The sequence below is a fragment of the Phyllobates terribilis genome, unplaced genomic scaffold, assembly GCF_046119375.1.
Source record: "Phyllobates terribilis strain yellow unplaced genomic scaffold, ASM4611937v1 Scaffold_9__5_contigs__length_417890890, whole genome shotgun sequence".
Taxonomy (NCBI): domain Eukaryota; kingdom Metazoa; phylum Chordata; class Amphibia; order Anura; family Dendrobatidae; genus Phyllobates; species Phyllobates terribilis.
The window spans coordinates 38,551,537-38,565,225 of NW_027362769.1; the positions used below are offsets into that span (position 1 = coordinate 38,551,537).

At 39.3% G+C, this 13,689-nt stretch overlaps 1 protein-coding gene across 5 annotated transcripts in view; it reads right to left on the reverse strand.

Annotated features, from left to right (window-relative positions):
• The window catches only part of PARD3B (par-3 family cell polarity regulator beta), a 2,083,049-nt gene that overhangs the window by 973,113 nt on the left and 1,096,247 nt on the right, over positions 1 to 13,689 (reverse strand). For 4 of the 5 annotated variants that reach the window (XM_073646400.1, XM_073646398.1, XM_073646401.1 and 1 more), the window contains one exon: positions 6,646 to 6,936. In XM_073646400.1, the coding sequence (XP_073502501.1) occupies positions 6,646 to 6,936 (291 nt within the window). Of the gene's footprint in view, positions 1 to 38; positions 3,330 to 6,645; positions 6,937 to 13,689 lie in introns of those variants that run through there. The other variant, XM_073646402.1, reaches the window with a different exon arrangement.

Here is a 13,689-nt window from a genome sequence, read left to right on the forward strand (position 1 = left end):
TTTTAACATATTAGATACACAATGAAAGTTAGTATGTGATTTTCACGTATTATGCAAATGTAAAATATAATTTAAAAGTCTATTAGCTTAGTAAAGTGAATTCTAATAACTGATTATTGGAAATGCCAAAATTAGTATCAAATATTTCATGTTCTTTGCGGAAAAAGAAGATTTGTGTTTAACGAAAAGTCGTGTCCACAAAGTTGACCTACAATGAAACGCAAACAGAGCAGCTAATTTTTGTTCTACTGTGGGGTAAATTTAAACAATTTGCAATTTGGTTTATAAGTAACATTTTTTGTTTATAGTCAGATTTCTAGAGGCATTTTAGGTAAAGGGAATTATGAAAAAGTCAACACCTTCCCACCTCTATTGATACACAGATGTCCACTGCAGTCTACTGGTGTTGGCCATCAAGTAGTTACAGCCTTGATTTTTTTATAGTGCAGTATGCACTAGAATACAAAAGCAAGCATTTCATTGCTTATTTGTGCAACATCACTTCCTTTTAGCTTCATTTTAAATGTCCTCAAAAAGAATCATTTTATTATGTCATTTAAGGAAAAAATTTAATTCCAGTAAATGTACACTAGGCACTGCCCTAAAAACCCCTGGTAGGACAGTCTTGTCTGTCGGCTAATATTACCCATTTAAACCTCCTACAATAAAGTGGTCCAAACCAACCAATTTTGATAGTACCACTCAACATCTAATGTGCATTAAGACCTCACTACTGGCTCTGATGGGAAGGCTTTGAAAATGTTTGTTCTTGTTATAAATAAGACACTGCTAGAATTGTCTGGTATAGCTTTACTCCCCCCAACTCATACAGAACACATATATTCTGAAACGAGCAGACAAGAATATGGGGGGTGGGAAAGATGACTCAATTGAATTAACTATCTGACAAGGTATAGCCAGCTTTAGTATGGATGAGTGCAGACTGTTCCTAGAGCGCCTTCTAAATGTTTAAATGTTCATTTTAGCTGGATTCTTAGTAAAGTATATGCCTCCACAATTTTGAATTCCTTTAACCAATTACTTCCATCCTGCTATTGCCAGTTGGAAGAACAGATAAAAAGAGAGAGATAACGAAAATAAGTTAAGTCTATGTCCGAAATGTGGAATTAAATAAGGTCTTTTGGTAAAAAAAAAAGGCTAATTGATATGGTTCTGTGATTACAGCAGCATCTGCAGCTTGAGTGACGTAGGGGAAAGAGGAGGGATGGCAAGTGAACTCTAATCTAATAAATTTGAAAGTAAAAGTGTCACACTGTACTTTAGGATCTATGAACACTATGATATTTTTTACTTTAGGCATACTTCGCTTATATGCTTCTGTCCTCCACAGAATCCTGGAAGTCATCTTTCTAAAACAGGTTTAGTGTTGTTTCAGTAATTTGTACTACCAGAAATTCTTCAGATCTGCCAAATTATATATACGTATGTAAAGAATTATATACATACAGTGGGGAAAATAAGTATTTGATATATTGCAGATTTTGCAAGTTTTCCCACCTACAAATAGAGAGGTCTGTAATTTTTATCGTAGGTACACTTCAACTGTGAGAGACAGAATCTAAACATAAAAAACAGAAAATCACATTATATAATTTTTAAATAATTAAATTGCATGAAATAAGTATTTGATCACCTACAAACCAGAAAAAATTCTGGCTCTCACAGAGCTGTTCATTTGCTTTAAGAAGCCCTCCTACTTTGCACTCATTACCTGTATTAATGGCACTTGTTTGAACTTGTTACCTGTATAAGAGACACCAGTCCACAAAATCAATCACACTCCAACCTCTCCACCATGGCCAAGACTAAAAAGCTGTCATAGGACACCAGGGACAAAATTGTAGACCTGCACAAGGCTGGGATGGGCTACAGGACAATAGGCGAGCAGCTTGTTGAGAAGGAAACAACTGTTGGCACAATTATTAGAAAATGGAAGAAACACAAGATGACTGTCAATCTTCCTCGGTCTGGGGCTCCATGCAAGATCTTGCCTCATGGGGTAAGGAGGAGTCTGAGAAAGGTCAGGAATCAGCCCAGAACTACATGGGTGGACATTATCACTGACCAGAAGAGAGCTGGGACCACAGTCGCAAGCATTACCGTTAGTAAAACACTAGCCGTCATGAATTAAAATCCACGCAAGGGCACGCCAGCACATGTCCAGGCCCATTTGAAGTTCACCAATGACCATCTGGATGATCCAGAGGAGGTATGGGGGAAGGTCATGTGGTCAGATGAGACCAAAATAGAACTTTTTGGTATCAACTCCACTCGCCATGTTTGGAGATCGAAGAAGGATAAGTACAACCCCAAAAACACCGTTCCAATTGTGAAGCAAGGTGGTGGAAACTTCATACTTTGAGGGTGCTTTTCTGCAAAGGGGACAGGACGACTGCACTGTATTGAAGGGGGATGGATTGGGTCATATATTGCGAGATTTTAGCCAACAACCTCCTTCCCTCAATAAGAACTTTGAAGACGGGTCGTGGCTAGGTCTTCCAGCATCACAATGACCCGAAACATACAGCCAGGGCAACTAAAGAGTGGCTCTGTAAGAAGCATTTCAAGGTTCTGGAATGGCCTAGCCAGTCTCCAGACCTGAACCCAATAGAAAATCTTTGGCGGGAGCTGAAACTCAATGTTGCCCAGTGACACCTCCAAAACCTCAAAGATCTGGAGAAGATCTGTATGGAGGAGTGGGTCAAAATCCCTGCTGCAGTGTGTGAAAACTTGGTCAAGAACTACAGCAAACATTTGACCTCTGTAATTTCTGAACCAAATATTAAGTTCTGTTTTTCTATTGCATCAAATACTCATTTAATGCAATAAAATGCAAATTAATTATGTAAAAATCATACAATGTGATTTTAAGGATTTTTTTTTATATTCTGTCTCTCACAGGCATACCTACAATAAAAATTACAGACCTCTCCATTCTATGTAGGTGGGAAAACTTACAAAATTGTCAGTGTATCAAATACTTGTTTTCCTCATTGTAATAAAATTTTGTAGTCTCCAGGAGTTTCTCTTAACATGAAACAGAATTTATGTATAAGCATAAAGGTAGTGGTGAAGAGGGACAAGATTGTTGCCGGCGTAGACAATTGTTTTAGATTGATTACAGATCTCTAGTATGTTTTTTTCCCTATGTATTTTCCCTAAAATACATGTCAATAAAGCGCGCATTTTTCAGCTGCATGTCATCACGTTGCTAAACCCTACTCATTCCCTTTGTTGAAAAGACGTTCTGTGGCTCCGCATTCCACTTATCTTGCTCTCATTTTCAGATGACAGCGAACTGCACTTTCCTGAATAAGACAAATACATTAATATTTTTTTGCTGAAGAATAAAAAATAATGGAAATAAGACAACAAATCTGGAAAATCAAGGTGTGATTGACAGCTGCCACGTAAAGTAAAATAGGTGAGAGAATAAGGACACATTTAAAAGTATAGCACACCATGCAGGTTTTTTGCTGATATAAAGACAACAATGTTCATTGAGTAGCATCTTCTAAAAACAGGTCAAGTGCACTAGGAACCTGCACTGCTGAATTTTAGAAAAATAATCTTGATAACATAAAGCAATGAAGACACAGTAATGATTTTGAGTGTTAAACCTTAGTAGCATGTAGAAAATTGCAACCACTCAATTTTCTACTCAAGGGCATGCAACCACCAGGCAGGAAACATTTATGTGAAGGCAACTAATGAAATCTATGGAGTTTGGTGGTAACACCAGACATCCAGAAATCTTCAGCCTTCTAAGCTACTCAACATCTGGATATACAGTGCTGAGCTTTTGTTTTGGATGAAATATCTACTCCCTATGTAAGCCGATATCCTTAAAATCAAGAGTATTTCCTGCCTAATAGTTGTCCAGCCCAGCCTGAAGAACGATATGAATGGAGGTGACAACTCCAACTGTGCACTAAAGGCAAGTGAACATGTATGAGCTAGAACATTTATAATATTAAATAATATTATAAAATCACACAGGTAGAATATTTAATCTGACACAAAGTAATCATCAATGTAATCTTTATTCAGGTATGCATGCAAGCATGGAAGCATATAGTTCCTTCATTAAAAGAAATTTTCATCATTACAAAAAACACAAAAACAGAGACAAAAACCGCTGCATATGCAATTTCTGCAGCAATAACAAAGATTTGTCCATGAAGAAAAGACAGTCATTTTCAGTGTGATCAATCACAGCATTGACAGCAATGATCCAATCAGCCACTTAGAGGCATTAGCTAATCACATTCTGATTCCAAGATTCCACTCAGCAGCTCAAACATTTCGTGTCAGCTTATCTGAAAAGTTTGGCAAATTAAGGTCAATTTTATGGTCACATTTCACACTATACCAATGATTAAAAAACAGCAATTCTGAAACTAGTGTGAGAAATGTGTGCACCACAGTTACTTGACCCACACTCACCACCCAAAGTAATGACTGAAGACAACAACGACCGACTACAGATTGCAACACAGACATACTGGTTGAAGTTCATTAAGAATACCACTGAGTAGCCCATTTCTTTCCCTCAATAAGTGAATCAAGACTGGTGTTAAGCCACCATATACATTAGACTAATGTCAGCTAAACCCGCCGATATAAACGAGGTCGATCACAACCTTAATGTATATGGGGTCACTGGCCAAATGATGGTCAAGAGAGATGTCGATCAGGCATTTCTGATTCTGGACTGCTGATGGCTTTGTTGTCCAGGAGACAGGCCGTAGGCAATTTTCTCATAGAGAACTCAGCCGAATGAACACTCCTGTGTATGGGAGAGACAGCCGAGATGGCTCGTAATCAAAAAATCAGACAAAGCATTGTTTGAACAACAGAAAGTCAAAAAAGGAAAGTCTGACACTGTTGGAGCACCTCGTATATGACACACGATAGGACACACCATGTGAGAGGGATGGATATCGTGGTGCTCAACTTAATAGGAGAAATTGTAACAGGTGCCTCAAAAAATAGAAAAAATGTCACTCACCATCCATAAAAACTTGCTTTATTGTAACAACATTAAAAACATGCTGTGGAGGAAGCGGAATGCGCTGTGGTCAATGACCAATTCAACAATGGGACTTGTAGAAGCTTTGTTATTCGCAAAACGACAGTCGTCGTCCACAGCACATCCCACTTCCTCTCCAGCATGTTTTTAATAATGTTACAATAAAAGGATTTTTTATGGAAAATCAGTGCCACTTTTCCTATTTTTTAAGAAATTGTTTTGACAACAGCCATGGTTTGAGTTGAAGGGACTATATTATATTTCTAAAACCAAATTTTATATAAAACATCACCTAAATAGAATATATGTTCCCCCAGTGTCATCACTTAATGAACTTCAACAGAGAGTCAAATTGTTGGAGAGCAGTCTTTCCCCAGACGCAAAATCAAAATTAAGACAGGCAACAATTTTCTAAAAAATCAGCAATCCCAAAAAGAGAAACAAAACAGAGAAATATCCTCTTATTAATTTGTACACAATTACCCATTGATATCATAACACTTCATTCATGAGCATTCATTGTGACCAGGGTGCAGGATAAGTGAGGTTTCGGGAAAGCAACATATAAGTTGAATAATAACCTTAAAATCTCCTAAATTGATAGCATGTTATTAATGGATTCATAATTAACCCAAAGTTCATTACTCGAGCTGGAAATAGTGTGTGAAGCGCTCGTTACTGCCCCGCTAAGTGCGGCCCTTTAATCAGAGCTGCTGAATACTATTATGTTTTAATCTCGATATTTATGTACAAATTTGGAACAAGCAGGCATCAAACGGAAAAATTAGAGGAGAATAAAGGCGGTGAGATTTTCCAGCAGCAGGTACAAAGGTTGCAGTTTTTTCCCCGTTGTGGTGGTTTTTATCGTGGGCTACAATCAAGCCTTTTGTCGGCTATTTATAAATATCCATAAACGGCTGTACGCTTAGCAGGATAATGTTCAAAAGCAGCTAATCAATCCCACAGCAGTGAACGTGGCGACGGCCTTTCCACAATACATTTGTCTGGAATTTTCTTTATCTCAAAGCACTAAAAACTTTAACAGATGAAGAAAATATTGGCCTTTCTGCATCGGCAACTTGTTGCTTTATTGTTCAGATCTACAGCACCAAAAAAATGATAGTGAAGGGTAAACTATTTATAAGCAGAATAAGATTTCTCTGATTATTTTGTGTCTAGGATCAATACATGGCAGGACAGAAAGCTTAATGGAGGGAAGGCTGGGCAGAAAGTTCCGATGACATGGCACACCAGGAAGCTGTGCGTTTTACAAGAATGATTACTTGGTATTTTTAAAATCATTAACCCATCCTTAAATGGCCAGATGGATTAAACGCTGCTGTTTCCTCACCAGTCTCGAATAGAAAAGCCTTAGAAAGGTAATCAGTCTTATGATGCAAAGCTTAGAACCAGGATACAAATGCCACAGTTCCGCTATCTTTCCCCAGACTAATTGAAACTGCATGATACCACACAGCAGGGAAAAAAGGTAAAGTGTAATCATATGCAATTTTTTTGTACAACTTCATTTAATGAGTATCATGCCATCAAGGCCCAAAGAGTGATAAGGTTTGTTTGGTAGCGGTTATTACCTGTCAACTGTATCCAGTGCCTGCTGCTTCTTGTTTATTTTAGCGTAAAGGTCTTGAACGTGATCCCTCTCTGAAGTAGACAATAGTGTCTCTCTGGGGTAACTGTAGGACCCAGGCATTGCTGGAGAGTAGGGCCTGTGGGAATTGTGCTGAGATGGTGGGGGCTCTTTAAAGTGGTTCACTCGAGCATAATTAGGGTCCATGTCATCATCCTCAATATCATTGGATGCGCTGAAGTTCCATAACACTTTGGCTTGCTTTTCTCTTATTTCTTGGTGCCTTGCATTAATCCTACAGATAAAAAAGATAAAACAGTCAATCAGTTAGATCCTTCCACAAGAAAAATCCATAAACTATTTCAGGAAACAGCATGGGCATTTCCTAATAGTCAATAAGGGAGATGAACTCCACTTTCTGAACAAGACTTTCAATAACAAGGAGCTGAGCTTAGTCTACAATACCTTCCACCATGCTTCTGATAACAGCACTATCTTCCTATGTAATATCCTTTCCAATTTCGCTCAAATTAGCTATAGTGGCTAAAGCCATTGGAGAGGCAATTGCATAATGTTTTCACATTTTATATCTGAGTGGTGTAGTCATACGACAGAATACGCTAATATCTTTTCCCAAAAATGTAACAACCTCAACAAAGTGGAGAAAGAAAGCTGATCTGCAGTAGGATATAATTACCTTATAAAAAGTTAGGCGATGACAAGATTACATTTTCATAAGCACCAACAATTATTACTCATGCACCCCGATCAAACAATGAGTAACAATAACTTAGAAATTATCTACAGTATAATTTATGAATGTATTATACTTTAGAACGTCTGACCTCATGTTTATGGCCTGAAATGTACAGCCAAGGTAGAGCCTTGTATGTAAAGGGGTTAGGTTTTTTTCTATCGGGCTAAGAACTTACCGGCAGGCAGTTGCTAACTACTTGCCTGTTTTGCCCTGCAATGATCTATCCCGGCTCAGGTGGCACTTCCACAACTTCTATGTCAACAGAGCAGTACCTTCTCTTCCGCTCTGCTCTCTCAATGGCGTGTCACTGCTGATGTTATACTAAATAACAGCTGGGTTCCTGCAGTTAGGTAACGGGGAGCCGGCTGCCAATCAGCATGTCATTGGCAGTGATGCCCTGTGAACAGAGCAGAGCAGAAGAGAAGGCGCTGTTCTGTCAGCGTGATGTCACTGGAATAAGGAGAATCACCAGCAGGAGCGGTCTGTGACAGCACTGAACCGGGACTGATCATCGCAGGGCATAACAGGCAAGTCGTCACCAATGACCTGCCGGTAAGTTCTTAGCCTAGCAGGAAAAAATCCCTAAGTCCTGGATAACCCCTTTAATGACTACAAAAATAAAATATAAAAGCATAATACATTATTTTAAACATGGCTATAATATTATATTTTTGCATTTCACATTTTCAATTCAGTATATATGATCAAACGTACAACATCAGATATTCCATAAAAGCTTATTGGGGGAATATATTTTACATTGCATTGTACAAAAACTTTCAGGAACAATGCACAGGTCCTAGAGATAGAAATTAGGGATAGCTGGATAACAGAGGGCATCTGACACTTATTCACTATGTCTCTCTCAGAAAAGCTAATTCATGCTCTAATACTAAAAATACATAAAGGTAAGAGTTCCTCTCTAATTCCTTGCTAGGAAAGATGTTGTTTTGTAAGACATTCCTCAAGGGTATTCTCCACTCTATTACATTGTATACAATTTCTAGGCAACTTCCAGACAAAACAACATTCATTGACTCAGTGAGACAGAGAGAGATGGTGTTTTGCTAGAGTAAAGTATTGCTGATCTGTGGTGGTTTAAAACATCCTTAAAGGGTTATTCCCATCTCCAATATCCTATCCCAATATGTAGTTGGTATAATAATAATGATAATATTAGCAAATTCTTCTAATTAGAAATGTAGTATAGTTATTTTGATTTGCTGTGTCGCTTACCCCATGTACAGGGCATTGCAGTAGCTCAGGTATCCATGGTTACGACCATTCATATAGTGACAGTTGGTTAATTAGTTAGCTGTTAGTGGTCGTAACCATGGATACGTATGCTACTGCAATGCAAAAGGAACCTGAAGACCCACCTCTTCCGACAAGTCTACAACCTGCAGTAACCACCGCTCCACGACCAGCTGTACCCTCACCTACTGTATCCTCACCCATCCCTCGTAGATTGTGAGCCCTCGCGGGCAGGGTCCTCGCTCCTCCTGTACCAGTCGCTGTCACATTGTGTTCAAGATTATTGTAATTGTTCTTGTATTATACCCCTTTTTCACATGTAAAGCGCCATGGAATAAATGGCGCTATAATAATAAATAATAATAATAAAATAATAATAAAAATGCCCTGCACATGGGGTAAGCGAATCAGAAGAACTATACTACATTTCTAAATTGAGGTATTTGCTAATATTATTATTACACCTACTACATATTGGGTTAGGATCTTGCAGATAGGAATACCCCTTTAAATTATTGGGGTTGCAGCACTGCTTTGAAGGTAGTTTGTCACCCCCAAAATGCATATTAAACTAGCTATACAGTGATATAGGGGAGTTTGCCCTATTGAAATCATACTAGCACTGTATATTTGAGTAGTACAGTACCTGAGAAAACCACTTTTAATTCAATTGCAAATGAGGGGGCTTTCACACACTCCTGCAAACACAGTTTCAGTAACAATACACAATTACAATAGACATTGGGCCTGATTCATCAAGACTGGCATTGTTCATACTGATCTTGACGAGGGGGCGTTCTGGAGTCAGATGCTCCCGATTCATGAGAGGTGCATCTGATGAGTGTTGTGCACTTCCATGTGCCACTCAACAAAATCCCTCTCCACTCATAAATTAGACAATATGTGGTGTCACGCCCCTGCTCTGCCCCCGCCCTGCACTAGCTCTGTTTAATTTGTCGTGGCTGGGAAAAACCTGCGAAGTCGCCAAAAGTCGCTAAATTTTGCCACAACTCTGAAATGCACCTCTATTTTATGACTTTTGAAAGCTTTTAAGCCAAAATTCTGGTGTGAAAGCTTTGATGAATCGGGCCCTATGTGCATAAAACGAGAGTACACCCGATTATAATTGATAGAAAGAATATTGTAAAGTCTTTATTACAAAAATAATGTAATGAAAAACAAACAACGTTTAAAAGTACTTAAAAAGCCCCATGTAATGGGTGAAATATAAACGTTGCGGTTAGGGTCATTATAAACCCAGCAGACCCACAAAGAAACTCAAACATACAAATACCGGTGCATTTCACTAAATTAGAATATCATCAAAAATGTAATTTATTTCAGTTCTTCAATACAAAAAGTGAAACTGATATATAGAGTCATTACAAACCGTGATCTATTTCAAGTGTTTATTTCTGTTAATGTTGATGATTATGGCTTACAGCCAATGAAAACACAAAAGTAATTATCTCAGTAAATTAGAATACTTTATAACAGCTTGAAAAAGCTTGTCGGCAGAGGGGAAGCATGAAGTGCTCTAAAATTTCCTGGTAGACGGCTGCGCTGACTTTGGTCTTGATAAAACACAGTGGACCTACACCAGCAGATGACATGGCTCCCCAAACCATCACTGATTGTGGAAACTTCACACTAGACCTCAAGCAGCTTGGATTGTGGCCTCTCCACTCTTCCTCCAGACTCTGGGACCTTGATTTCCAAATGAAATGCAAAATTTACTTTGCATTTACTTAGTGTGTCAATGACTGCCTTCTGGACATCTGTCAAGTCAGCAGTCTTCCCCATGATTGTGGAGCCTACTGAAACAGATTAAGGGACCTTTTTAAATGCTTAGGAAGTCTTTACAGGTGTTTTTTGTTATTTATTCTAATTTACTGAGATAATGACTTTGTGTTTTCATTGGCTGTAAGCCCTAATCATCAACATTAACAGAAATAAACACTTGAAATAGATCACTCTGTTTGTAATGACTCTATATAATATATGAGTTTCACTATTTGTATTGAAGAACTGAAATAAAATAACTTTTTGATGATATTCTAATTATGTGAGATGCACCTGTATATGTATACCACGTGGTGACTTTTTTCTTTTATTACTGGAGATGTGTTACTAATGTAAGTTCCCTGCCTCCAGTCTTATACTTACCAGCCGCCGTCTTCATCTGTTATCAGTGCCGCCCCGGTCGTCTTCTGCAGGTTGTGACATGCCAGCTGCTCCAGTGTTTGCTCAGCGAGCCTGAAGTCACAACTCAATGTAAGTCTAGAACGAGGTTCTCATAGACTTACACTGAGAGCTTACCATGGACTTCCCGTAAGTCAGAAGTTTTGGTCACAAGATGGCGGCGTGGAACTGGAGCGGCGCAGGGAACAGCTGAAGATGGTGGCTGGTAAGTATAATACTAGGGTCAGGGAACTATATTAGTAGCACCACTCCAGCGCGGAAATAATAAAAAAAATGAGTGGTGCTTTAAATGAACCCTACAGATGTTAACTGCAGTAGACCTCACAGGTATGAACCCAGATTGGTTGGTGAAAATTATATACTATGGCTAGGTAATGAATATATTGACAACATCTTTAAAGAGTGGCATGAAGGGACTCTAAGCTAAATGGAGATTGCTCCTACAGTTAGACCTGCTTGTAAAAAGATGGCAAAAATGGCTGAGCTGACATCCTATTGTGAACACTTTTTGCTATGGAAAGCAGATTCAGCAATGAAGAAATGTTCATGTGAAACCTATTAAATCACAAAGGAAAAACAATATTTCAGAAATCATTTAACCCAAGTGAAGATGCACACTGCTGGTACATTAATCCGGAGCAATGGAGCACATTGATTTCATGATCACAGAACTTCAATAGACCAATAGAGCTTGACACTCTGTAACTGTAGGAATTAAAGAGGAAAGTGAGCAGATAGAGTTTGAGAAATCTTTACAACTACTGTATATAAAAATAATTATTCAAATATTGTAACCAACGGTCACTTACTGTGTGTCTCGTACCAAAGAGATCACATAGCAATATATATATTGTTTTATATACAAACCCAAGTTCACATTTTTCATACCAGAATTAAAATTGTTAACACTGAAATTTTGTATGTATGAAGGATGTTTTTACAGCAAATCACAGTAAGTAAAATAATACCAATGAAGCCACGATTTAAAATGGAGCTTTTGTCTGAATGGCAACCAAAAAAGTAAGGCTCTGTTAGTCCGTACAGGCTCGATAGTTTACTAGTGTGTATTTGCCCTCATCACCGCATACCAAACCATAAACTTACAGAAATTTTCCACCAAAAATCATAGTTTTTCTTTGCCATAAATAGTGTCAGGTGGAAAAAAAACATTGTTCATAATTTATTTTTTTTTTAATTTTCCATTCCACTTTCCAGTTTGTTCTGTGCATGCCCTAAAAAGGCTGACGTGCGCTGTATAAACAGGGCCTAACCTGCCAAGGCAGAGCAAGAAGGAAGAACAAGTAGGAGGAGCTCCAATTTAGTCCACACCCTGCTTAGCACATGCTTCTTCTCACTCCGCCAGTCTTTCTTCACTCATCTCTGACCCTCTGTCAGCTCCGTCACATGAGTCCAATCCCCACACAGAAGCAGCAGCAAAGGGCGCACATTGGCCAGGCACTGCCCACATCTGGGCGCTGGGGGTGAGTGCGTGACTAAGGCTACGTTCACACTGGCGTCAATTCTCGCTTGCGAGGGAATCGGACTGGTTATGCTGATGACACTGTGCACAAATTCTCTCAGAGTTTGATGTGAGGGTATTCTTACTGTGATCCCATTATCTCGCATGAGAGAATCACAGCATAGGTGTGGAGGAGATGGTGAACATAATTTCTCTATCTTCTCCATTGTCTCTGTGCGCGTACATCAGACTGCACTCGGATGTCATCCGAGTGCAGTCCAATGTTTCACACGCACCTATGCACGTGTGAAATGGGTGCACGTGATTCGAATATCGGAACCACCTGCGCATGCTGCGATTGTGCTCTCATACCGAATCAGCATGAGAAAATAATCGCAGATCTGACTGCCCCATAGTATAATACTGGGCCGAGTGCTATCTGATAAAACATTGGCTAGCACTCGGCCATGTTATACGCCAGTGTGAGAGTACCCTTACTCTGTGTGTGTGTCAAGTGTGAATCAGAATAAGGGTATGCTCACCCTGGCGTCGGTTCTCTCTTGCAAGAAAATCAGGCCGATTATGCTAATGACACTCAGCTCAAACTTTGTCAGAGTTTGAGCCAAATGTCATCTGAGTGTCATCTGATTCTCTTGCATTAGAGAATCACAACACATCTTCTCCATTGTCTGTGTCCGCGGCTATCAGACTGCACTCAGATGGCATCCGAGTCCAGTCCGATGTTTGACAGGCACCCACAAGCTTGAATGGGTGCGTGTGATATCAGAGCCACTCGCAACATGCTGCAATTGTTTTCTCATGCTGAATCAGCATGAGAAAGCAATCGCCGATCTGCAATGCTCCATAGGATAACAATGGTCTGACTGCTATTTGATAAAACATCGTATAGCATTCGGCCGTGTTATATGCCAGTGTGAGCATTCCCTCAGTCACACACTCACCTCTACTACCCAAATCAAAGCAGAGAGTGTGATAGTGTGACTGTGTGTGTGACAGGGGCCTACTTCTATTAGTCCCTTCCTTGGAGGGAGGGGGAGTAAGATGGGTTTCTGCCACTACTGATGGTCTGGTTCGAATCAGACTCATTGTTGTCAGCAGCCATACCATTGTCACTCGTCATACGTTTTGCTGTGCACTCACTGTCCTATGCACAGTATGTACACTGACTGCTGCAGCAGAGGCATTCATGGCGGGTGTGTTATGTCTAGTAACTGATTGGCTGACTAAAACTCAGACGCTGACTTAGTGACAATCTAAAGGGTAGGTTGACACAATCGATTTTTCACCATAAAAGAAAAACGGACTGATTATTCTGATCAGACTTTGTAAAGCTGTAGAGATAAATGAAGCGAGCA